At 65.9% G+C, this 21,814-nt stretch overlaps 1 protein-coding gene across 1 annotated transcript in view; it reads right to left on the bottom strand.

The window, feature by feature from the left end:
- The window catches only part of UNC5B (unc-5 netrin receptor B), a 63,208-nt gene that overhangs the window by 3,424 nt on the left and 37,970 nt on the right, over positions 1-21,814 (bottom strand). Inside the window, exons 2-13 of the mRNA XM_056113414.1 lie at positions 10,577-10,801; positions 7,963-8,106; positions 7,478-7,581; positions 6,411-6,591; positions 5,860-6,027; positions 4,877-5,041; positions 4,728-4,760; positions 3,130-3,324; positions 2,542-2,928; positions 1,777-1,864; positions 421-589; positions 105-338 (exon numbers count right to left, since the gene is read on the bottom strand). Of these exons, the coding sequence (XP_055969389.1) occupies positions 105-338; positions 421-589; positions 1,777-1,864; positions 2,542-2,928; positions 3,130-3,324; positions 4,728-4,760; positions 4,877-5,041; positions 5,860-6,027; positions 6,411-6,591; positions 7,478-7,581; positions 7,963-8,106; positions 10,577-10,801 (2,093 nt within the window). The remainder of the gene's footprint in view (positions 1-104; positions 339-420; positions 590-1,776; positions 1,865-2,541; positions 2,929-3,129; positions 3,325-4,727; positions 4,761-4,876; positions 5,042-5,859; positions 6,028-6,410; positions 6,592-7,477; positions 7,582-7,962; positions 8,107-10,576; positions 10,802-21,814) is intronic.

The raw sequence follows: 21,814 nt of genomic DNA, 5'->3' as shown, positions 1-21,814 counted from the left end.
GGGGTGGAGGGAGGATGGGGAGGAGGGAGGACAGGGAGGAGGGAGGACGGAGGAGTGGGGTGCAGGGAGGGCGGCTGTGCTGGGGTGCGGCCGCCTCACGTCACCTTCAGGGCCACGGGCGTGTCCTCCAGGCAGTAGACCCTGAGGCTGTACTCCAGCGAGGTGCAGAGCGCAGGTGCGAAGACGGCCAGCTGCAGCCGCTTGACGGCCGAGCGCGAGTAGGACTCGCCGGTGAGCACGTAGGTGCCCAGCTGGTCCAGCAGGACGTGGCAGGCCCGCGCCTCCAGCTGGCAGTAGCAGGGCGTGCTCAGGGTCTCCTCATCCAGGGTCACCACCTCCTGCGGGGCGCAGGCAGGCGGCTCAGACCCGAGGGACCCCCGGGCCCCCGCCCCGGCCCCCGCCCCGGGCCCCCGCCCTCACCTCCCAGTGGCCCTGGTGGGCCTGAGTCTTGAGCTGGAAGATCCAGTCGCCGGTGCTGGCCTCGGCGCAGTGGGGCACGGTGAGGACGACGGGCCGGCACAGCAGGAGGCCCGTGGGCCCGCAGGTCACCGCCGGGCTCAATACTGTCTGCGTCCCCTCGGAAAGGGGGCTGGGGGCGGGGCAGGAGAGCTCAGCCCTCCGCGGGGCCCCGCTGCTCTCCCACCTCCGCCCCCCATACGCAGTGCTCCCCGGAGGGCCCCCGAGCCACGGCCCAGATGCCCGGAGACCCCACACTCTGGCACTGTTCCCGAGAGGCACTGCCCGAGTGCCCCCCAGGGCCTGTGCCAGCGCTGCCCAGGAGGCTGCAGACACCTGCACACCTGTCCCAGCGGTACGGGGCGCCCACCTGGGTTTCATCACTGACACCCCGCAGGGTCCTTGAGTCTGGCCAGGAGTGATCCCTGAGCAGTGCTGGGTGTGTTCCCCCAGGCTCCCCTCCACCAAAAAAAAAGTTTAAAAAAATTGGCACGTTTATGAAGCAAAATAAGACACAAAAAGATCAATAAAGAAACACCCCGAAACCCTCGCAATGTCTCATGGCTGTTCTGTGTTGCGGTTGCTGTTTTGGGGCCACACCTGTGGTGCTCAGGGATCATTCCTGGCTCTGCTCAGGGCTCCTGACAGTGCTCAGGGCTCCTGACAGTGCTCAGAGCTTTCCCCTGGGGGTGCTCAGGGATCACTCCTGGCTCTGCTCAGGGCTCCTGACAGTGCTCAGGGCTCCTGACAGTGCTCAGAGCTTTCTCCTGGGGGTGCTCAGGGATCACTCCTGGCTCTGCTCAGGGCTCCTGACAGTGCTCAGGGCTCCTGACAGTGCTCAGAGCTTTCTCCTGGGGGTGCTCAGGGATCACTCCTGGCTCTGCTCAGGGCTCTTGACAGTGCTCGGGACTCTCCTGGCGGTGCTCAGGGCATATGGGTCAGCTGTGTGCAAGGCGACTAAGGGCCTTCCCCGCCGTGCTCTCTCCGGCCCACCCCACCGTGCTCGTGTGAACGCCTGTTCTCTGGCTGCAGGTCAGACTGCATGCTCTCCCCTGGCCTGGGGCATTCTGGGTGACATGTGACGAGCGCACGCACCATGCGTTCCCTTCACATGGAGACACTCGGCCCTTCTCCGGGCTCTGAATCCCCCCGACAGCTGGGGTCCACTCTCAGTCTCGTCACCGGTCATGCTATTCTGCACCCTATGACTGTGGCCAGAATTAAGCTCCAGCAACATTTTCCTGGGAGGCGGGTGCCCTTAGGCCTTGGCGCCCTGCTCGGGAGGGGGGGATGGGCCCCGGGAGTGGGCCCGCTACTCACAGGGTGCTCTCTGCCTTGTTGATGATGAGGTACATCTCGTAGAACTTGCCCTGCGGGATGGCTCCATTGGGCACCAGCAGGCTGACCCCTGGGGGAGAGAGGCCATCAGCGACCAGCTGGAGGGAGCATGGGCGTTCAGGACAGGGCCGGCCCCAGCTCCGGGCAGGGGGAGAGGACACCTCCCGAGCTCAGGACATGGGGGTGCGGTGACTGGGACTGGGGGGAATGTACCGAGCAGAAGCAGGCCATGCCACGGCTGGTCTGCCTGGGCTCCCGGGGCCCCTGGCCATTCCACGGGAGGTGGAGACAGGCTCTGGGGCCTGCGGGTCCCACAGCAGCTCCGGCCCTGGCATGACAAACTGTCGACCACTGGCATGGTGCCCTGAGCCCAACCCTGCACTCTGTCTGTCACGAGACATTGGTCCTCTGCCTCGGGGACGTCACCCCAGCAGAGTGGGAAACTGAGGCCCCAATAGTCTCCGTTCTTTGTAGAACAGAGGCTTGGAGAGCAATTCTTTTGTTTTGGCTTTTTGGGTCACACCCGGTGAGACTCAGGGGTTCCTCGTGGCTCTGCACTTAGGAATGTGTTCAGGGGACTGCATGGGATGCTGGGAATCGAACCCGGGTTGGCCATCTGCAAGGACGGTGATCTCCCCGCTGTCCTATCACTCCGGCCCCTTGGAAAGCAACTTCTCTCTCCTGTGGGGCCCTCACTTTGCCCAGGTGTGACGAGCATGGGGGGGGGTGGCGAGGGGGGGTGCCCACCTGTCCCGGGGATGCTCAGCCTGCCGCCCAGGCAGCCGAAGGTGCCGCTGACGCTGGTCCCCGGCTCGCGGTGCAGCCCCGGGAGCTGCTGGGAGCTGAGGGTGGTGCCACCACGTAGGAAGTGGGGGTCCCGTGGGAAGTCCCCGGGGTAGGTGCCAGGTGGCAGCACCCCCAGCAGGTCGGCGCCATCAGGCAGGCTGGGCACTGAGCCTGTGGTGCCCGAGTTGTACACCTTGATCTTCAGGCTGGGCAGCGGGTCCAGCAGCGGCGAGTTGGTCATGGGGATCTTGTCGGCCGAGTCCTGCAGGGCGTACACGGGCCCGTGGTAGATGCCCGCGCCGACGGTGAGGTCCGGGGGCACGCTGGGGTGCAGGAGCTGCGGGTGGTCTGGGGGCGGGAGGGCACGGTCAGGCCCAGCCGGGCTCCCTGGCCCAGCGCCAGCCTCGGCCCTGCCGGCGGGACACCCCGGGACCCCGCGGCTGGCTTCCCCCTACCCCGCCTGAAGTCCCATCGCCCGCGCGGTGGCCTCTGGGGTAGAGCCAGCCGCAGGCTCCGCTCACCCACCCGCCGGGGCTCCCCCGTCCTTACTGGGCCGCGCAGTCTTGAAGTTGACCGGGTGGAAGCCCCCGGTGAGGGCGGCCGAGGAGTCGGTGATGTCCGAGTCGAAGTCGCGGCAGTTCCGGCGGTACAGCACCACGGCCACCACCACGAGCACGGCCACGGCCACCAGGACGGACACCACGAGGCCGGCGTACAGGGCCACGTCCCCCGAGGCCTCCAGGGCTGTGTGGGCAGGAGAGCAGGTGGGTGAGCCCGGGGACCCGGGGGCGGGCGGGGCGCTGGGTCTGGCCCTGGCCCCCCTCAGTGCCTGCCGGGGGAAACGGCCTCTGAGGACACTTCCCTCCCGGTGGGCAGCGGCGGGCAGAGGGGCCTGGGATGGCTCCCTCGGGGGAGTTCTTGGCTCAGCCTGTCCCCTGGGAAGCCCCAACAGCCCAAACATCCCGGGTTCCCCACCCCCTTGCAGGGAGCCATTCCTAGCCCCCGCCCTTCGCGCCCTGAGAGCAAACGGAGTGGAGAGGGGGGCGGGGGATGGGATGCAACGGGGAGGGGGTGCGCAGAGGGGTAGGAAGGGCGGGGGGTCCCAGGCCACGTCCCTGCACACAGCTGGGCTCTGAGCTGGCCCCTTCCATGCGCTATCCTGGGGGAGGGTCACCAGCTCCGCGTGGCTGCAGCCCACTGACACGGGCCTGGCCGATGCAAGTTCCCCTCCCCTCGAGGTGGGTGGGCACAGCACGGAAGGAACCCCACGCCCCCTCTCCATCCCCACGGCTCCCCGCTCTCTTGGTTCCTGGGCGCCCAGAGCTGGGCTGTGCCTCCTCACGGCCTGGCTGACCACTGGGGACACTCTCCTGGGGAGCTGCCATCTCCCCCCCGCCCCCCAGCCCTGCTGTGGTGACGCCCCCCCCACCCACCCCCGTGAAGAGGTATCGGCCGCTGACTGCAGAGTGACTTCAGTGTTCTGGGCTACCTGCAGCCCCCTAGGCTCACACCGGGCGGAACAGGCTGGGAGGCCCTGAGGTCCTTGGTTGGGCTGTGGGGTCCTGCCTGAGGGTCCTGCCCAACGGTGCTGACCAGGGGCTGGAGCGATAGCACAGCGGGTAAGGCGTTTGCCTTGCATGTGGCTGACTCGGGTTCGATTCCCAGCATCCCATGTGGTCCCCTGACTACCACCAGGAGTGATTCCTGAGTGCAGAGCCAGGAGGAACCCCTGTGCATCGCCAGGTGTGACACCCCACTCCCCCGAAAAAGAAAAACTAACAAAAAAACCACAACGGTCCCGACCAGGGAGGAGGTCAGGGGAGGGGCAAGAGGTCTTGCTTTGGCCAGAGAACTTCCTGGACACTCTGGGGTGCAGAGCCGGCAGGTGCATATGGCGGGGTCTGGGGTGGGGTCCCTCTCCCTCCCAAGACCGGGGTCTGGAGTGACCAGGGCTTTTCTGTCAGCCGAGGGTCCACGAGAGACTGTGGGGGCACATGACAGCTGCAGGGTCAGCCTTGGGGGTCCCCATAAGGGGGTCCTGCGACTTCAACTCTCCCTCCCACCCCCGCCCTGTACCCCACCCCGAGGAAGCCAGCTGTGGGGAGCAGGGGCCCAGGGAGAGAGGACGGTCACGAGAGGGGACTTACGGTGGTGTGGGGACTCATTTGGGCTTTTCTTATCTGTCAAGGGAAAGAAAGGGAGACAGTGACACAGATGCAGGGCGGGGGGCAGAGATGATCCGGTGGGTGCAGGGCTGGGCTGGGCGGGGTCCCCCCCCGCAAGTCCCCCCACTCACTGTGCGCGCACAGCCCGTCGGTGCAGTTCTTGGAGTCGAGCAGGGCCCCGATGCAGTCCCGGCCCCCGTTCTGGGGCGGCGGTGCCATGCACTCGCGGCTGCGCCAGTGGGCACACTCTGTGCTGCAGGCTGACCACTTGCTCCACTCCGTCCAGGCACCGTCCACTGCAGGGCACGGCACGGCTCGTGGGGCAAGTCCCTCCCCGGGGCATGCCCTTGCCACTCGCCCAGCGCACACACGCTCCAAGCAGCACGCATGCAGGGACGGACGTGTGCACGCGGCCGGCCGGCAGGGCTCACACAGGCACCCACCCACGCACAGAACACGCGTCCGTGTGTTTGCTCCTACTCACACACACCGACTCATGCACAGCACACGCATGCACATGGATGCACCCACTCACACGTACCCACTCGTGCACCACACGTGCACGCACCCACTCACACGCATACACCCACGCATCACACATGCACATGCCTACTCATACATGCACCCACATATGCACACACACACCCACGCACATGCACGCACACACACACTCATGGACACACACGCATGCACACACCCATCCATGCACTGCACGAATGCACATTCACACACTCATGCCCACGGGGGGGCAGGGAATGAGAGACCCCGGACCCCCCTATGCCCACCGGGGAATCCTGCCAAACCCACGCAGCCCCCCACAACACACAGTCGGTGTCTGTTTGCCAGCCGGACACCAGATCCCAACCTGATCCTGGCTCCTCCCCAGGCAGCACCCAGGGCCCAGCCGCGCAGACACAGGCCCCGGACCCCATGCCAGCCGCTGGCACAGTCAGGGCTGCACGGGGCGGGCGGGAGTTAGGTGAAGGCATGTGGGGAGAAGGTGGCGCTTGGGGGCCCAGGGGCCTGCCCAGGCATGACCGGCATGGCCAGCACCCCAGCCTGGGGCGACACGTGTGCAGAGCCCCATTCCGACACAGCCAGCAGCGGGCCTTACCCGGGCACACTGTGGTGCAGGCGGTCTTCTGGAAAGCCTGGCCCTCGCAGAAGGCCCCTCCATTGAGCGGTGCGGGGTTGGTGCAGGTGCGTGTGCGCTTCTGCCAGCCGCGGCCACAGCGGTTGGAGCAGGGTGACCACTCGGCCCAGCTGGACCAGCCTCCATTCACTGCGGGGGCAGGGGCACCAGGTTGGTGGCGCCCCCCCCCCCCCCCCACCGGGGCAGGTCTGGCCCCCGGTGTCTGGGCGGGACCTGGGCTGCACTATGGGACCCAGAAGGCTGTGGACAGGGCACTGTGCAGCCCCCGGTCAGCTGCGCCAGACAAGCCCGAGGCCAGAGCGAGCCGCCTTGGGCCACACGGAACCGGGCTTGGAGAACAGGCGACGCTCCAGACAGCCCCGCCCAGGACAGCCACCTCGAGGGGTGGACAGAGGGCCTGGCGTGGCCACTTGCTTTACTGTGTGACCTCCCTCTCCAGGCTCCTGCTGGCCGGGGGCTGTGCTGCCCCAGGGACCCCCCCACCCCAGGCCAGGCCCTCTCCGAGCACACACCGTAGACGACCACCGTGGCCGTGGTGCTGCGGCGCTTGGCCACGATGTTCTTGGCCACGCAGGTGTAGTTGGCCGTGTCCGAGAGGCGCGCCTGGCGGATGATGAGGTTGTGGTCGATGGTGAGGAGGAAGTTGGGGTCCAGGGTGGGGTCGATGACGTCCTCGTTCTTGAGCCATTCCACCTGTGGGGAGCGGGGAGTGGGTGTCGGGAGCCAGCCCTGTCTCCCAGGGGGCAGGTCTGTCTGGTGTTAGCTGGGGGTCCACGGGGGGAGGAAGGGCCCCCTGGATGCCGTGCAGAACACAGACACGGCCCACCTGGTGGAGACACCCAGCCCCTCACTAGGGGTCTTCATGGCCCCACTGATGGGAGGGTCTGGGTGGGGAGGCCGGGGGCAGCGTCTGGCTGCGCAGAGTCCCCGTTGTGACTGTGGACACATGCCCAGTGTCCACCCTAACCCCCTCAGCCAGGGGACGGCCAGGAACTCAGTCTCTGGGCTCAGACCCTGGACTGGCCACTCATTCGCCAGGCCCTCCTGAGTCAGGCTCTCCTACCCACGGGATGGGGTGACAGAACCGTGTGCTGGACGCCCAGAGCCTGGGGCGCCTGAGCTGGATGCACGGGCCGCGCCCCCCAATCTCACTCTGCAGGGCCCCCAACCCTGGCCAGAGCCAGGAGTAACACAGGTGGCACCTGGCATGCCAGCAGGGGCCGGAGGGGCCAGTGGGCACTGCCCAGAAACCCATGGCCATGAGGGCATGGTCGGGGGTCAGCTTACGGGCCGGGCAACACTCGGACACATGTGCTAGAGACCCCGGAGTGCCCAGGAAACGGGTGTTAGGTTGTGGCTGTCCAGGAAACCGGGGTGCTGGTGGTGGGGGGCGGGGGGGAAATGGTCCATGTAGTCTGGCCACTTCCTGAATTTGGGGCCTGTCCACGGAGTCCAGGGGCTCCTGGCCCTGTCCCTGGAGCTCTGCGGACCAGTCAGTGCCTTGCTGTCCCCCTGGGAGATGGGGGAGTCTGGGGCTGGGCCACAGAGACTTGGTGAGTCCACCCCTGCACGGCCTCACCTCGGCCACTGGCACCCCCTCCGGAGGGCGACACTGCAGCAGAACCTCGTGGTCCAGGGGCACTTCCTTGCCCAGAGGCTCCTGATCGAAGTTCTTGCGCAGGTCTGGGGAGGGGAGAGGGTCCGGGTCAGGCGTGGCTGGACAGGCCCGGCAGAGCAGCGGGTGTCTGAACTGCGGCATTCTGGCCACTAGATGGCAGTGCACACCAAGGGACCAGCAGTGGGGACCCCAGGCTTGGGGGGGGGGTGAGGGTGGGAAGCCGGGTCGCCAGCCCTGAGCCCCTCAGCGCCAGGGGGCCCACCGCCAGGGGAAAGGGGGCTCCGCTCCCTTGTGCATAAGCAGGGAAAGGGTCTCAGGAGGCCCAGGCCAGAGCTGGACGGTGCTCTCCTGAGTGGGCCCGTGAACCAGACGCCTCGGTGGCGGGTGGTTCCGGCCAGAGACGCGATTCGGGCTGGGGCGGGGGCGGGGAGGGGGGTCAGGCGTACATGCGATGCGGACGTAGGCCCTGCGACTCTTGGTGGTGCCCGCCGAGCTCCAGGCCACGCACTGGCACCAGTAATCCTCCAGTCCGAACAGCTCCTCCACCTGCTGCCGGGACACCTCGATCTGCACCTCTCGAACCCGCAGGCCTGGGGAGAGAATCGGGCGGGTCTGACCAGGCCGCACAGTGGGCTCTGTGCTTCTGCCTGGTCGACACCGTGAGGACACCTGGACACCCATCAGTCGGTGGGTGCCTTCTGAGTGTGCCAACGGGGTCAGAGAGAGCCCAGTGGTAAGGGCGCTCGCCTCACACGCGGCCAGCCTGGGTTCAAACCCCAGCACCCCATAGGGTCTCACGCACCCCCAGGAGTGACCCCTGAGCATTGGCTGGTGTGGCCCAAAGAAGCCCAAAACAAAGTCAAGTGCACAAAAGACCATCCCGTCTGAGGACTGGGCCAGCCACACGGCCCCAGTCCCTGCAGCCTCACTGGGGACTGCGCCCCGCCGCTGCCCACAGGCCCTTTGCACATCCACTTCCTGCTCATACTCTCCCTGGGCCCCTCTGTGTTCCAGTGAACTCCTGGTCACTGTCCACTCATTCCTGGAGGAAGCAGCCAGCCGTGTGAACGGGCCTTGGGTTAGTTCTCTGTGCCTGCATATCTGTTGGGCATTAGGGGCTTAACATCTGCCAACTGTGGGGGACGAGGCGGGCTCAGCCCTCTCGCCGCTGCTGGCCCAGGCCTGGACAGAAAAGGGCTCCCTGCCAGCCCTGGCCACAGCCCTGGCCGGCCAACTTTATCACCCCAAGGGGAGATCCTTCACTCTTCTGCCTGCCAGCCCTCGACAAGGGCCCCCAGGATCTGAGAGGGGAGAGGAGGGGTGGGGGGATGGGACAGGGGAGGGGAGGGGTGGGGGTGGGGAGAGGAGGGGGCACTCCACCTTCTACAGAAAGAGGTCAGGACCAAGGAAGCCAGAAAGGTTTCCCTGAGGCCCGCCCCGGCCCCTCACCTGGTCCCAGAACCTTCTATCAACATCCCAGACTTACAGAAAGAGGAACCGGGCTCAGAGAGGGTGGACGACTTCCCCAGGGTCACAAGGCCAGAGAGTGGGGGACTCTGTGGCACTAAGAGTGTTTTGTGTCCCTTCCCCAGAATCCCTTCAGGTGAAGGGGAAGAATGGGATTCTAAATTTGTCTCTCAAAATACTATTAATTTATTGGACTTTAGGGTCAGGCTTGGCTCTGTTCAGGGCTGACTCCTGGCTCTGTGCTCAGGACCACCCCCGCTGGTGCTTGGGATAGAACTGAGGTCTGCTGAGTCCCAAGCAGACATCTTAACCCTTGACTAGCCGATGCCTCAAAATTCCTTTTATTTATTTTTGGGTCCACAGCCTTCAGGGCTCAGAGCATCCCCCGGGCTCTGCTTGGGGATCACTCCAGACAGACTCGGGACCATACAGGAGGCCAGGGATCAAACCCTGGTCGGCTGTGTGCAAAGCAAGAGTCCTCCCCACTGTGCTATCTCTCTGGCCCCTCAAAATTCTTTATTTTTATTTATTTATTTGTGTTTTGCTTTTTTGGTCACACCCGGCAATGCACAGGGGTTACTCCTGGCTCTGCACTCAGAAATTACTCCTGGCGGTGCTCGGGGGACCCTACGGGATGCTGGGGATTGAATGTGGGTTGGCCACGTGCAAGGCAAACGCCCTACCCGCTGTGCTATCGCTCCAGTCCTTTTTTGTATATTTTTTTGCTTTTTGGGTCACACCCGATAATGCTCAGGGGGTCCTCTTGGCTCTGCACTCAGAAATTACTCCCGGCAGTGCTCAGGGGACCATATGGGTTGCTGGGATTTGAACCCGGGTCGGCCGCGTGCAAGGCAAACGCCCTACCTGCTGTGCTATCACTCGAGCCCTCAAAATTCTTTTGAAATGTTGGCAAAATACCCCTAACACCACACTTACCGATATCTAACTACAGAGTTCAGTGGCATTAGAAGATGGGGGTGGAGGTGCTGGATCTGGTTCTGAGAAGTGTGAGCTTTCCACAGGAGGCAGGAGGCAGGAGGGAGGAGGAGGAGGAGGAGGAGGAGGAGGAGGAGGAAGAGGAGGAGGAGGAGGTTGGGGAGAGGAGCAATGGGGGTGGGGTGGGTGGGAGTGAAAAGGAAGAAGCAGGCGCGGGGAGGGCGCAGGGTCTGGGGAAGGGGCTGGGGGCCGCGGCGGGCAGGGCCAGGCAAGGCTGTGGGCCGTGGGCTGGACACCAGGGCCTGGGTGGCCTCAGGGCCAGGAGAGGGTGGCCCTACGGCACCAGGTCAGTTCCAGAACAGTCCCGCCTCCTCCACCTGCCCTCCCGGCCTGCTTCCTTCCCGTGGCCCCTCTCCCACAGCCCGGACCCCGAGTCTCATGCCGCGGCCCCCAGTCATCTGCACCAAGGCCCCTTGGGAATAGCCCCCCCTGGCGAAAGGCAGCTCCAGCGCCCGGGGGACGAGACGGGGGTCCCCGCCCAGAGAGGACACGGTGGGAGCAGGTGCAGGGGGTGAGAGACCCCCTCAGCCCACTGACCGCCCACGTGCTGATCTACAGGGTGGGGAGCCGCCGGGCTGGGGCGGGACGGGCGCTCACCGGTGGCCTCGTCCAGGCCCTCCTGCGTGACGTGGTCATTCTGGCTGACCCACTCTCCGTTGCACTTGAAGTAGATCTGGGTGGCAGGGAAGGCACGGCACAGCAGCTCCACGGGCTTGTTCTTCACGATGTAGGCGTCCTGCGGCTCCAGCAGGAAGTGAGGCAGCGGCTCCGCGGGCGCCGACGGGAAGGAGTCGGGGAGCGCCACGCTGCCCGCGTCAGGGCCTGCAGAGGAGGCGAGTGGCGTGAGGGCCGGACCCTGCCTCCAGCACCGTGCCCGGAGGGGCGGCTGCGTCCCCCCCCCCCCCCCGTGCCCACACTGGCTTTGCTGCCCCCTGCTTCCCAGAGGGGCGCCGCAGGACGGGGCGGACAGGGCTGAGGCTGGCACGCAAACCAGGCCAGCTCTGCCCCGAGGCCACAGCTGCCCTTTGCAGCGCGGCCAGCCCGGCTGACGGCAGCGGGGAGCTGGGCCAGGGATGCTGGGCAGGCTGCGGCCAGCACCCGCTGGGCCTCTCCCCTCCCTGGGGCAGGCCGCCTCCTCCTGGAAGCCTGGGGCGGGCGGGGGAGGCAGACCCCTTCCCCCGGCCTCCCCCAGGTGAGGAAACTTCAGGGGCTGGGGGCCAAGTAGGCCCCTCTCTCCCCCCAGGGCCAGGGGAAAGGCTGGCCGGGGCTCTCTGGAAAGAACAGCCCCTCGGAGGTGAGACAAACAGGAAGGGCGGGTGGGCGCCCACGGGCTCTGTGCTTAGGAAAATGGACTTTCCAGTGCCGGGTGCCAGCTCGGGACGGGGGGCACCAGGGGCTCATCCTCCCTGCCAACGGCTCCCAGGGGACAGAGACTCAGCTGCCACGGGTCACGTGCCAGCCCCCCCCCCCCCCCCCGCCACTGTCCCAGCACCCAGGGGCCCGAGTGGCTGGGGTCCCTAAGGGGTCCCGAGCCCAAGGCCGAGGGGCTGAGGGACCGGGCCTGAGCTGGTCCACTTCGCGGGCCGGGAAAGCAGCTTTTCCGGGCAGCGCGCAAGTGTGTCTTTGTGGGCACACATCCGTGTCCACACGTCAGTGCCTGTGCACATGTGCCGGTGTGTGTGTGTGTGTGCACCTGTGTCCGTGCCTGTGTCGGTGCACATGTGTATGGTCTGTGCACGTGTGTTTGCACTCATGTGCTCATGCGGCCTGGGGAAGGGAAGGGGATAATCACGAGGTGCAGGGTGGCCCCCCCAACCCAGGGTGACCCCGGACCTCCAACCTCCTTCCTGCCCTTGAAGGGGGTCGGGCGGGCGCCGGGGCTGCCCTGAGGACCACGAGATGCAAACAGGCGCCCTGGAAGGCCCAAGCCCTGTGGGGCTGCCGTGGGCCCTGGGGAAAAAAGACAGGCTGTGGGGTCAAAGGGCCCCCGGGGAGCGCGGGCAGACCTGGCCCTGGGCCCACACGACCACTCGCGGCCTCCCGAGGCACCTATGCCCACCGCACCTTGGACAGCCCAGAACAAAGTTTCCCGAAACTGGGGGTCTTGGCGTTTGATGTCCCGTTAGTTTCTCTGGAAACCCCAAAGGCAAAATTATTCCTGGGAGCTCCGTCGACACGGAAGTGGACGCAGCGGCTGCAGCATCAGTGTGTGTGTGTGTGTGTGTGTGACTGTATGTGTGAACGTGCCTGAATGTGTGTGTGATTGTGTCTGTGTCTGAGTATGTGTCTACATGTGGTTGTCAGTAGCTGTGTGTTTGTGAGTGTATGTATATTTGTGTGTGTCTGTGTCCATACACATGACTGTGTGCTTGTGATTGTGTTTGAGTGTGTCCATACACGCATCTGATTGTGTGTTTGTGTGACTGAGTGCATGTGTGGGATTATGATTTGTGAGTGTGTGTTAGAGTGTGTGTCCATACACGTGTGTGTGTGTCCCTTCGCGCCTTCCTGGACACCCCGAACACAGTGTCCGAGTGAAGGCACCTCCGAAAGTGCCCTCTGAAAGCGCCAGTGCCCGCTTCCTCTCGGGACGGCTCCACCTCTCGCACTGGACGTGGAGAGGACCGGCCACCCCTTGTTTGTCCCGGGGCAGTCCCAGAGGCCAGAACTGCAGCTCTGCAAAGACATGATGCCATCGGCAGGAAAGAATGTGATGTAATGTGGAACCGAGAGCTATTTAGAGCGAGCAGCGTGCGAGCCCGTTGTGGCTCCTGGCAGCTGCCCAGCACCGATAGTGACTGACGTTGCCTCAAAAATGAGGGATCTCACGCTCCCCTGAGAATGCGCTGCTGCACCCCAGGGTGCCTTGTACAGTGTGGGAACCAGAGTCCTGTGCCTTCTGGATTGTTCTCATGGGGCGGGGGGGGGGGGGGGGGGGACCAGGCAGTCCTCAGTGGCCATCCCAGGCTCAGCTCAAACGGACCATGAGTGTCTCAGGTGGGATTCAAACCCTTGCATCCAACTGCCCTTCCCAGCCTGGAGGATGTGTCCTGTCTGAGCTAGCAGAGGACAGCCTGGAGGAGGTGTCCTGTCTGCGCTGGCAGGGGACAGCCTGGAGGAGGTGATCCCCATACTGGCAGATGCCCCACCTGCCCGGAACCCTGCATTCTGCCAGCCCAGAGCAGGGAAGCAACGAACCCCACATCGCACAGCCGAGGCGGGGAGACCGGGCAGGTGGTGGGCAGTCTCTGGCTGTTGTCCCCTCTAGGGCTGGTGGCAGCGAGGGCTGCCCCGAAGGAGACACGGGCTGGAGGCTGCCATGGGCCGAGGGGGCCTGCAGCCCACCCCCCACACTGGCCTTTGTCTCCGGGTCCGAGCCGGCTGTGGGGAGGGCGGGCTTCTGGGCTGAGTCGGGCGGGCCGTGCCATGGCTCCAGGGCGGGTCCACCCCTGGCAGCCTAGGCGGGGAGGGGGGGACGCCCTGCACCGGGCACATTTGTCATGGGCAATCACCGGCTTTTGCCAGCCCTGGACACGGGCTAATTCTCACCAGCCTCGACCTCCCACTGCACGGAAAATCTCCGCCATTCACCGCGAGGCCGACGCGCCCGGTGGGGAGTGGGGCGGAGAGGAGCCCCCTTATTATGATGTCTGGAAAACACAGAGCCCCACGCGGAGGGCCCCGCCTGACACAAAGCCCCTCTTCCATCTGGCCCTGGCTCCCGGCGGCTGTGGGGTGCGGGCTGAGGGCCCCCCTCAGAGGCACTGACAATGGCTGTTCCTCGTGACAAATGGGGCTGGGGGGACGCCGAGCTACCCCTCACAAAGGAGGCCCCTCGCCCAGCCCTTTCCCAGACCCTCTGCAGACCCACCCGGGGCCTGACGTCACTTCCGGGGCAGCCCCAGGAAGTGGCCTGGCCGAGGTGGCCGGCTGGGGGTGGACGGGCCGCACGGGGAGCACCGTGTCGGTCGGTCCAGGACAGGGACGGAGCGGATGGGAGGAGGGACACACAGGCACGTCAGAACCTGGGACGGGCCCCTGGCCCCATTGCTCAGAAATCCACACTCCCTGTGGGGTCAGGGCCCGGGGCCTCTGTCCTCCCCTCCCGGCATCTAGGCCCCTGGGGGGTGGAGTCTGGGTTCTTCTCCCGAACCCCCAGGTCTGGAAGTGCTTCTGGGCCAAAGCCGGGGCCGAGGACAAGCGTCCCCTTCCCCAGGGTGCTCCCGAACAGGCCCGACCCGTCCCTGCCACAGACACCAACGCAACCCCACTGCAGACGACGCTCAAGGGAGGGGAAAGACTCGGCCTCACCACCCCTGGCTCTGTCTCACCCAGCCACGGACAGCCAGGCGGTGCTCCCGGGTCCCCGGCAGTGCTCCTACGTTCCCGTCTGGAGATAAGGCAGGGACTAACTCCGCTCTGCCTTCCAGATCGGGGGTGGACGGGGAGTGAGGGCGCGGTTTCAGACTCCCAACTCAGCTGCGACCTGCAGAGACCCCCTCGCCTCCTTTTCTGTCCCCAACCCCTGTTCTTTCTCCCCAGCCAAGACCCACCATCCGGACCTGCCTCCCCAGCGGTCCCTCCCTCCTGCCCCTGCCCCAGCACAGCAGCCACGGAGCCCCGAGGGCAGACACAGCTGCCCCTACCCCCACCCTGCAACCCCCTGGGACAGCCTCTGACCCCAGTCATGGACACTCGCATTGTCCCTGTGCTCCAGGCCACGTAGGGCGTCCCTGCACCCTCCCCCCCCCACAAATGCACATGTGCGCACACGCACGCATACACACACACACACACACACACACACAAACACACACACGCCTGGGCTCCTCCTGAAGGTGAGCCCAAGCCCCAAGTCTCTCTGAGCGCCCTCGCTGCAGTGCCACCTGCTGGCCACACCTAGGAAGAGCCGCCTGCAGGGTGGGCCTGTGGGTGTGGAGACGGAGCGCACCCCTCCAGAGTGACCCTTGGGGACACTGACCGGGTGCTGTGTCTCCGGCCGGGCCGTGGGGGCCCAGGGACTGTTTGCCTGCTGAGCTGGGCCTTGGGGCACGCAGGGCTTTCTCCCGCCCTATAGCCCGACCCCTCCAGGCCAGGGCGTGGGCATAAGAGGGGGTGGCTGCAGGCTGGGCTGACCTTCCTTCGGCTGACCCCGGGCCTGGGAGCAAGTTCCTTTGGAAGCCTCTCCTGTGAGATAACACTGATGAAACCTCGGAGACGGTTTAATCACCATCTGTTAGGATGGGACCAGAGAGGGTGTGGACTGACCTCACGTCACACAGAAGCTGTCAGAGAAACTGACAGGCAGGAGAAGGCGGAGGCGTCAGTTCACTTCGTTCTGTTACACCCCACCCCATTTTCTGGCGCTGGAGCCATCTGTGGCCGGCCCAGGTTCGATCCCTGGCACCCATGTGGTCCCCCGAGCATCCCCAGGAGTGATTCCTGAGTGCAGAGTCGGGAGTAAGTGCTGGGCATCGCTGGGTGTGACCCCCAGACCAAGCAGAACAAAAATCCCCCTTTCCTTCAAAGTCACTGTCACACTGTCCTCCCGTTGTTCATCGATTTGCTCGAGCGGGCCCAGTAACGTCTCCATTGGAGACTTTGTTGTTACTGTGTTTGGCATATCGAATACATCACGGGGAGCTTGCCAGGCTCTGCCATGCGGGCGAGACACTCTCGGTAGCTTGCCGGGCTCTCTGAGAGGGGCGGAGGAATCGAACCCGGGTCAGCCTTGTGCAAGGCAAACGCCCTACCCGCTGTGCTATTGCTCCAGCCCACCTTCAAAGTAAGACATGCTTTGTTTTGCTGCTGGTTCTTGGGCCTGCCCTGCGGTGCTTACAGGTCCCTGTGGGGTGCTGGGATGGACCTGGCCAGCTGTGCCAGGGAAGTGCCTCCCGGCTCTACTATCTCCAGCCTCGGAAGCCGTTTCCTGCCAGTCTTTTCTGATGACGACTTGAGAACAAATCAGGATGAAGGTAAAACGCACCCATCCTGCACCACCAGCTGGCTGGAATCAGGGCGGCCCTGGGCGGGCTTCTGGGCTCCTTCCTAGTCTCCGTGGGCTTGCGGGGTGTCAGCAGACACAGCTGCCCAGCCCAACTGTCCTTCCAGGGAGCTGACAGAGTGTCTCGTGCATGAGCAGGACATTCGGCCCCCCTCCCGGCGCGGTCACCCATCGGGCCAGTGGCCAGTCTGCCTGGGCCAACTTTGCACATCTGGGCGAGCGCTGGCAGGAAGACACCGAGGGCTTTGCCGCTGTGTCCTGAGACATCAGAACAGCCCAGCGGGGGGTCTGCAGCCCCCTCCGTCCCCGCTGCCTTCCCAGGAGGGCGAGGTGTCCTTACGCAGCCTGGACACTCCAGGGCTGGCCTGCCGGGGAGGCACCAGCTCTTCGGCCGTCCTCAGAGTCACCTCTCAGCCAGCACCGGCTGCCAAACACGCGGGAAGTGGAAAGATCACGGGAAGCCTGCCCGCTGCCGTCAGCCGCTGACCGCACGGGGCCAGCCCTGCCCTGTGCTGGCCAGGTTGCCTGGCAGGCTCAGTGGCAGCTGGGCACAGGGCTCCGGGGGACCCTGGGGCCAGGAAGATCAAAGGCCCCTGTGAGCGTAGGGTTGAGCCAGATGCCGGGTCCGGGGTCTGGGCCTCGCTCTGGCATGAGAGAGAGTGACCGTGAGGAGGTGAAGGTGGTAGGACTCTGGGCTTTGCTGACCCGGGAGGGGGACATAGGGGTGGGTGGAGGGTGTGCGGCCAGCCCCACGGGGGTCTCTCCACCTGGAGTCTACTTGGGCCCCCTGGCCCCGCACCGTCTCTGCCTCCAAGACCGGGCTGTGCCAGGCTCCCATCCCGACTGAGACCCGTGGCTCCCGGGACGCACCCCGGACCAGCCGTGAGTCTCGGAGCACACGGCAGGGGTAAACGAGGGCCAGAATGTGGGCCCCCTGGCAATCGGCCCGGCGCTCCAGCCCTGGCCTCTGCCTGCCGCAGGAGGGCAGTGAGTCCCTGTGGTGGGACGCCCCCGCCCCAACCTTTCACTGAGCACGCCTGGACGGCGCCCAGTGTCCGGGCTCCTGAGGGGCTGCAGAGAAGCCACCAAACTTCAGGTCCACCAAGGTAGGGCACCAGGCCAAGCTTCAAGGCCGGGACCCGGACTCACGCTCGGACTCGGCCCTGGGGCCAGGGAATGTGACGGGGCCTCTGCCACCGGCCCGTCAGTGCAGACACAGCCCACAGCTCAGGTGGCCGCTCCCTCCCTTCCCCAGGGGAAGACCGTGGCCACGTCCACCAACCACATCCACCAGCCATGTCCAATGGCCACGCCCACTGGCCATATCCACCAACCATGCTCACCGGCCACGTCCACTGGGGGTCTGCCTTCTCCAGGCTTGGCTAACTGTACTCATGTCCTGGGCCGAGCCACACGGGCGCTGGCACTGACCTGTGCCCCCCTCCTCTCCTGAGGAGGGCACCCCCACTCCAGCTTCCGCTGGGCTCAGGTCAAGAGCCTGAGACCGTCATGCGCTTGGTGTCTTTGATCACAGCCGTCCACAGTAAGGGGGCTGGGTGGCCTTCGCTTTGACTTTCTGGGGGGGGCACACTGAGCAGTGCTCGGGGTGACTCCCAGCTCCGTGCTCTCAGGGGCTGCTCCCGGCAGTGCTCGGGGAAGCCTGCAGTGCTGAGGGTCAGACCCAGACCTCAGAGCGTGGGGCCCAGGTGGGCCGCGAGGATTAAGCTCGGGCAGGCGGGCAGTTTGGCGTTGAAGTCGGGCACGGCCCGGAACTCACCAGGCTGCAAGCCACCGCACCCCGGGGCCCTGCCACCTGACCACTCGGGGTGTTCCCCAGGGCCCGGTCCCCCCCGGGCCTGCCCCGTCCACACCCCCAGTGATGACAGGAGCTGCAAAAGGCTGATGCAAGCGGGCGGGAGGGGATGAAAGACGCGCGTGGGGCGGATGGCGCGCGCCCGCCCCCCGGGACCCGCCGGCTGCGGCCTGCTTGTTTGCACCTGCTGATGTAACCGCGGGGCCTCCGGGGCTCGGCGCAGCCCGAGGAAGCGGGCGCGGGCAGGAGAGCGGGCAGCGCCCGGGGAGGAGGGCGCAGGCAGGGCTGACTCGGGGCTCGGCCCCGTCCGGGCCCGGCTCTTGCTCCTGGGTCACCTCGTCTCCGCACCTGCCTCCACACACAGCGGCGGGGCCCCCCGAAACCCGCTCGGCACAGAGCAGGCTCCGGGGCCCAGGATGGAGTTTGGCGGGGGCAGCTCTGCGTGAAGTTCCACCCCCGGCTCCCCCCAGACAAGGATGTCCTGAAAAAGATGTTTTTTTTAAAAAAAAAAATATCAAGCAGAACAGCCGCAACTTGCGAGTTCTTTTCCTTGCATCTCTCCGCGGGGGAAAAGGCTGCAAACGGGGAGGAAATAGCACGACAGCCCTGGACCCGGCAGCCTGTCCCCGGGGGCCCGTCCTCGGTCTGCTTAGCTGTGAAATGGGCACCTGACAGTCGTGCTTCCTTGCAGACACAGGCGGGGCTGAGTGGACGTCTGACTTGCCCCCGGAGCGTGTGGGCACTTTGGAGACTGGGGGGTGGGGTGGGCAGTGAGGCTGAGCTCCCTGCAGGCCTGGCCCCAAGAGCTTCCCCTCGGGGGAGGAGGAGGCTTGCACGGGGCCCCAGAGGCCTCCGAGGCCAAAACACGCAGACGGGAAGGGAGCAAGGAGAGCCCAGGAAACCGCGAGGCCCGAGCTGGGCGCCGCTCACTGCCCAGGCCGGGGCTCGCTGGGAGGGCCCCCTGAAGACCCTCTGCTCTGCCCTGAGGAAGGGGAGGGGAGCAGCCCCGTGAACCCGCCGATCTCCCCGCCAGCCCGGAGGCTCCGGGACGCCAGGCCCTGGGTGGAGTGGGGGAGGGGGTCACCTTCCTCCTGCACCCTCAGTTCTGTCGGGGGGTGGGGGGCTGCCGTCCAGCCTGGATTTAGGGGCTTCCCTGGCCGTGTCAAGTCCCCTCCTGGGCCTTAAGGCCCTGTACTGGGCACCCACTGGTCACCTAACCAAGCCCCCCAGCTGGCTCTGAGGAGTAGAGGCCGCGGAGGTAGAGGGAGGCGCCCGGCCTGGGTCACGGTGTGGAGTGGGCAGCGCCTGAGTCCGGGTCTCCTGCCACACGCCAGCCAGGAGCCCGACTCTGAGGACAGCAGGTGCCAGCCTCAGCGGGGAGGGGCGGGGTCGGACTCCAATGCTGGGATTCGCGCCTCTGTCCAGGAGCAGCTCAGGGCTGGAGCGAGGAATGTGCATTCCAACCAGCTCCTGGGGAGCCGCTACCCTCTGCTTCCCGAACACGTCCACTGTTCCCCCTTCCCTGCCCAGTGCTCCCAGAGTGCTCCCTGCCCAGTGCTCCCAGAGTGCTCCCTGCCCAGTGCTCTCAGAGTGCTCCCTGCCCAGTGCTCCCAGGGCGCGCCCTGTCCAGTGTCCCCTCTCACTGCTCTTCAGTCCCTGCTCCCGCCCACTGCTTCCCAGCTACTGGCCCCTGAGCCATGATTCCCCAGCCACTGCCCCCGGCCAAGTCTCCTGTCATTGGTCTCCTACCCACAGCTCTCGACCCCCCACTCCCAGAGTCCCTGCCTCCCAGCAGGGCTGTAAGCACGTGGCCACCCGGCACCCCAGACGCACCCGCTCCCTTCCCCAGGCTGAGTCAGCCGAGCCCGCTCAGAGGTGCTGCAGGGATTCCTCAGCCGGCGGGCGGGAGGGCGGGCGGTAATAACCGTAATGACAGCTTCCACCTGAGGTCTTGCGACACCACTCTGCCTCTCTGGGCCTCAGTTTCCTAATCTGCAAAATGGGGGCAGAGGATTTCGAGGAAGGATTAAACCCCTGAGACACACAAATTGCCTCATGCCACGGGGCGCTTCCATCAGGAGGACGCCTGAGCACAAACGCTGGCCCACTCCCTGAGTGCTCCACCGGGCCAGAGTGCCCCCACCTCCAGGGCCCACCCAAGGGTGGGAGGGGGCCACAGGCGCTGTGAGGCAGAGGGGGCCCGGGGGCTGCTCTGGCAGCGTCTCCCTTCCTGTTTCCTCCTGGACCCTCTGAGTGCAGGTCTCAGCCGCCCACACAGGCTCCTCCCGGGGGGACCCTCGAGGCCCCGAGGGCTGGTCTGGCTCCTCCACGGGGCCCCTGTGTGAAGCAAGAGTGGCCGCGGGCCCTTGATGCAAAGGTTCAGCCGAGGCTAATTTTAGCTGTTCCCAGTTCCCAGGCTCGTCACTGCCGCCCGTGCGGGACCAGCGCCTGGTTTTCCTTCCCATTGTTCCCAGCCGGGGGCTCCGACAATTCCCTTTGTGTCTGCTTCCGTGACTCTGTCTCCCGAGGACAAGCAGACAGCCGGGGCTGCGACAGGACCCTGCTCCTCACAGGGGCTGTGCCCCCAGGTGACACTTCAACAGGACTCGCTGGACCCAGCGGTCTCAGCCCCCCGGGTGGGCAGAGCGGGCGGCTGTGTGGCCTGGTGGCACCTTCGGGAAGAGAGATGGGGAAGCCAAGGCCCAGAGAGGGTGAGACCCGCCTGAGGCCACAGAGCACGGCGGGCAGGGCAGGGCAAGGCAGGGCAGGGCAGAGCAGCCAGGCTCTCTGGGCCCAGAGACTCTTGGGACGCTGCCCTGTGGTGCCCTTACCCCCGTCCATCTCAGGAGGGCATGGGGCAGTCCTGGGCTGTATTTCCTGGTTGGATGCCGGGGTCCCCACCAGTCCCTGGGCCCTTGGGGCAAAATCCTGGACTGACGGGGCGGGGGCGGGGTGGCTGTTCTTGGGGCTCCTAATATGGGGGGGAGAAGCTGGGGCTGAAGGTGAGACCGGGACCTCTGGGGGTGCCCTCAGCTCTCTGCAAGCAGGGAGGTCTCACTGGTGCTCTCTGACCAACGCCACTGCCGCCGGGGGGTGGCGGGGGGCTGACTGCTATGCCCGGTGCCAGCCTGGCAAGTAGTAGCTGGTTCATAGACGCTTCCTGCGGGAGTGGCCGAGCTCGGGGCCCCTGCGACGGGCCCCGTGCCCGGGTCCCACCTCCACCCCACCTTTCCCGTGGAAGGGAGGGGAGCATTGTGAGGACGGAGGCCCTGGCCCCGCGGCCCCCTCTCTGCCCGGCCCCCCACCACTCCAGCCGGACCCGGCACGCTATAATTAGAGTCCTTCCAGGCTCCTGTAATGAGGGGGTGCCCGGTGCCAGGCGTAATTACAGCCTGGTTAAAACGCCCGGGAGCCGCCTCCCAGCCAAATCACAGTCTGCAGCCCGTGTCCCTGGGCCCCACTCCCTTTTTATGGGGCCGGCTAGAGGGCGGGACGGAGGAGTTTATGGAGAAGCCAGCCCGGGCCGGGCGCGGGTCTCAGAGCCCACGGCGGGGCCTGCCCGGCTTTGAAGCCCTGCCTGGCCCAGCCGCATCAAATGCCCAGGAGTGGGCAGGGCAGGCCGGCCTGCGCTTCCCAGCCTTCTCTCACGCCGGGGGCCCGGGTACCGGCCCCCCCCTCCCCCCTTTGATTCACCTCAGTGCTCTTGGCCCAAAATGCACCGCCAGGGAGAGAGTGTGGGGTCCCACAATCGTGACCCTTCCCTCCCGGACACGGCAGGGGCCCGGAGACGACCACGGAGGCAGGGAGGGAGCTGTTTGGGCATTGGGGCCCTTGAGAAGCCCAGCAGGGCCCCCCACTCCCCCCCCTCGCATCTCGGATCCAGGACTTGAGGCTGTTCACAGCTGGAGAGAAGATCTAGTCGGGGCCGGGCACACACGCGGGTCCATCCACACTCCGGCCTGCCCTGGTCCAGCCACGAGGGCCCTGGGGAGCCTGCACAGGGGGGACACGGGCCCAG

This window comes from Sorex fumeus, unplaced genomic scaffold (genome assembly GCF_029834395.1).
Source record: "Sorex fumeus unplaced genomic scaffold, SorFum_2.1 ptg000020l, whole genome shotgun sequence".
NCBI lineage: Eukaryota > Metazoa > Chordata > Mammalia > Eulipotyphla > Soricidae > Sorex > Sorex fumeus.
Note: the sequence above shows the minus strand (reverse complement) of the source record. Positions and strands in the feature narration are given on the sequence as shown.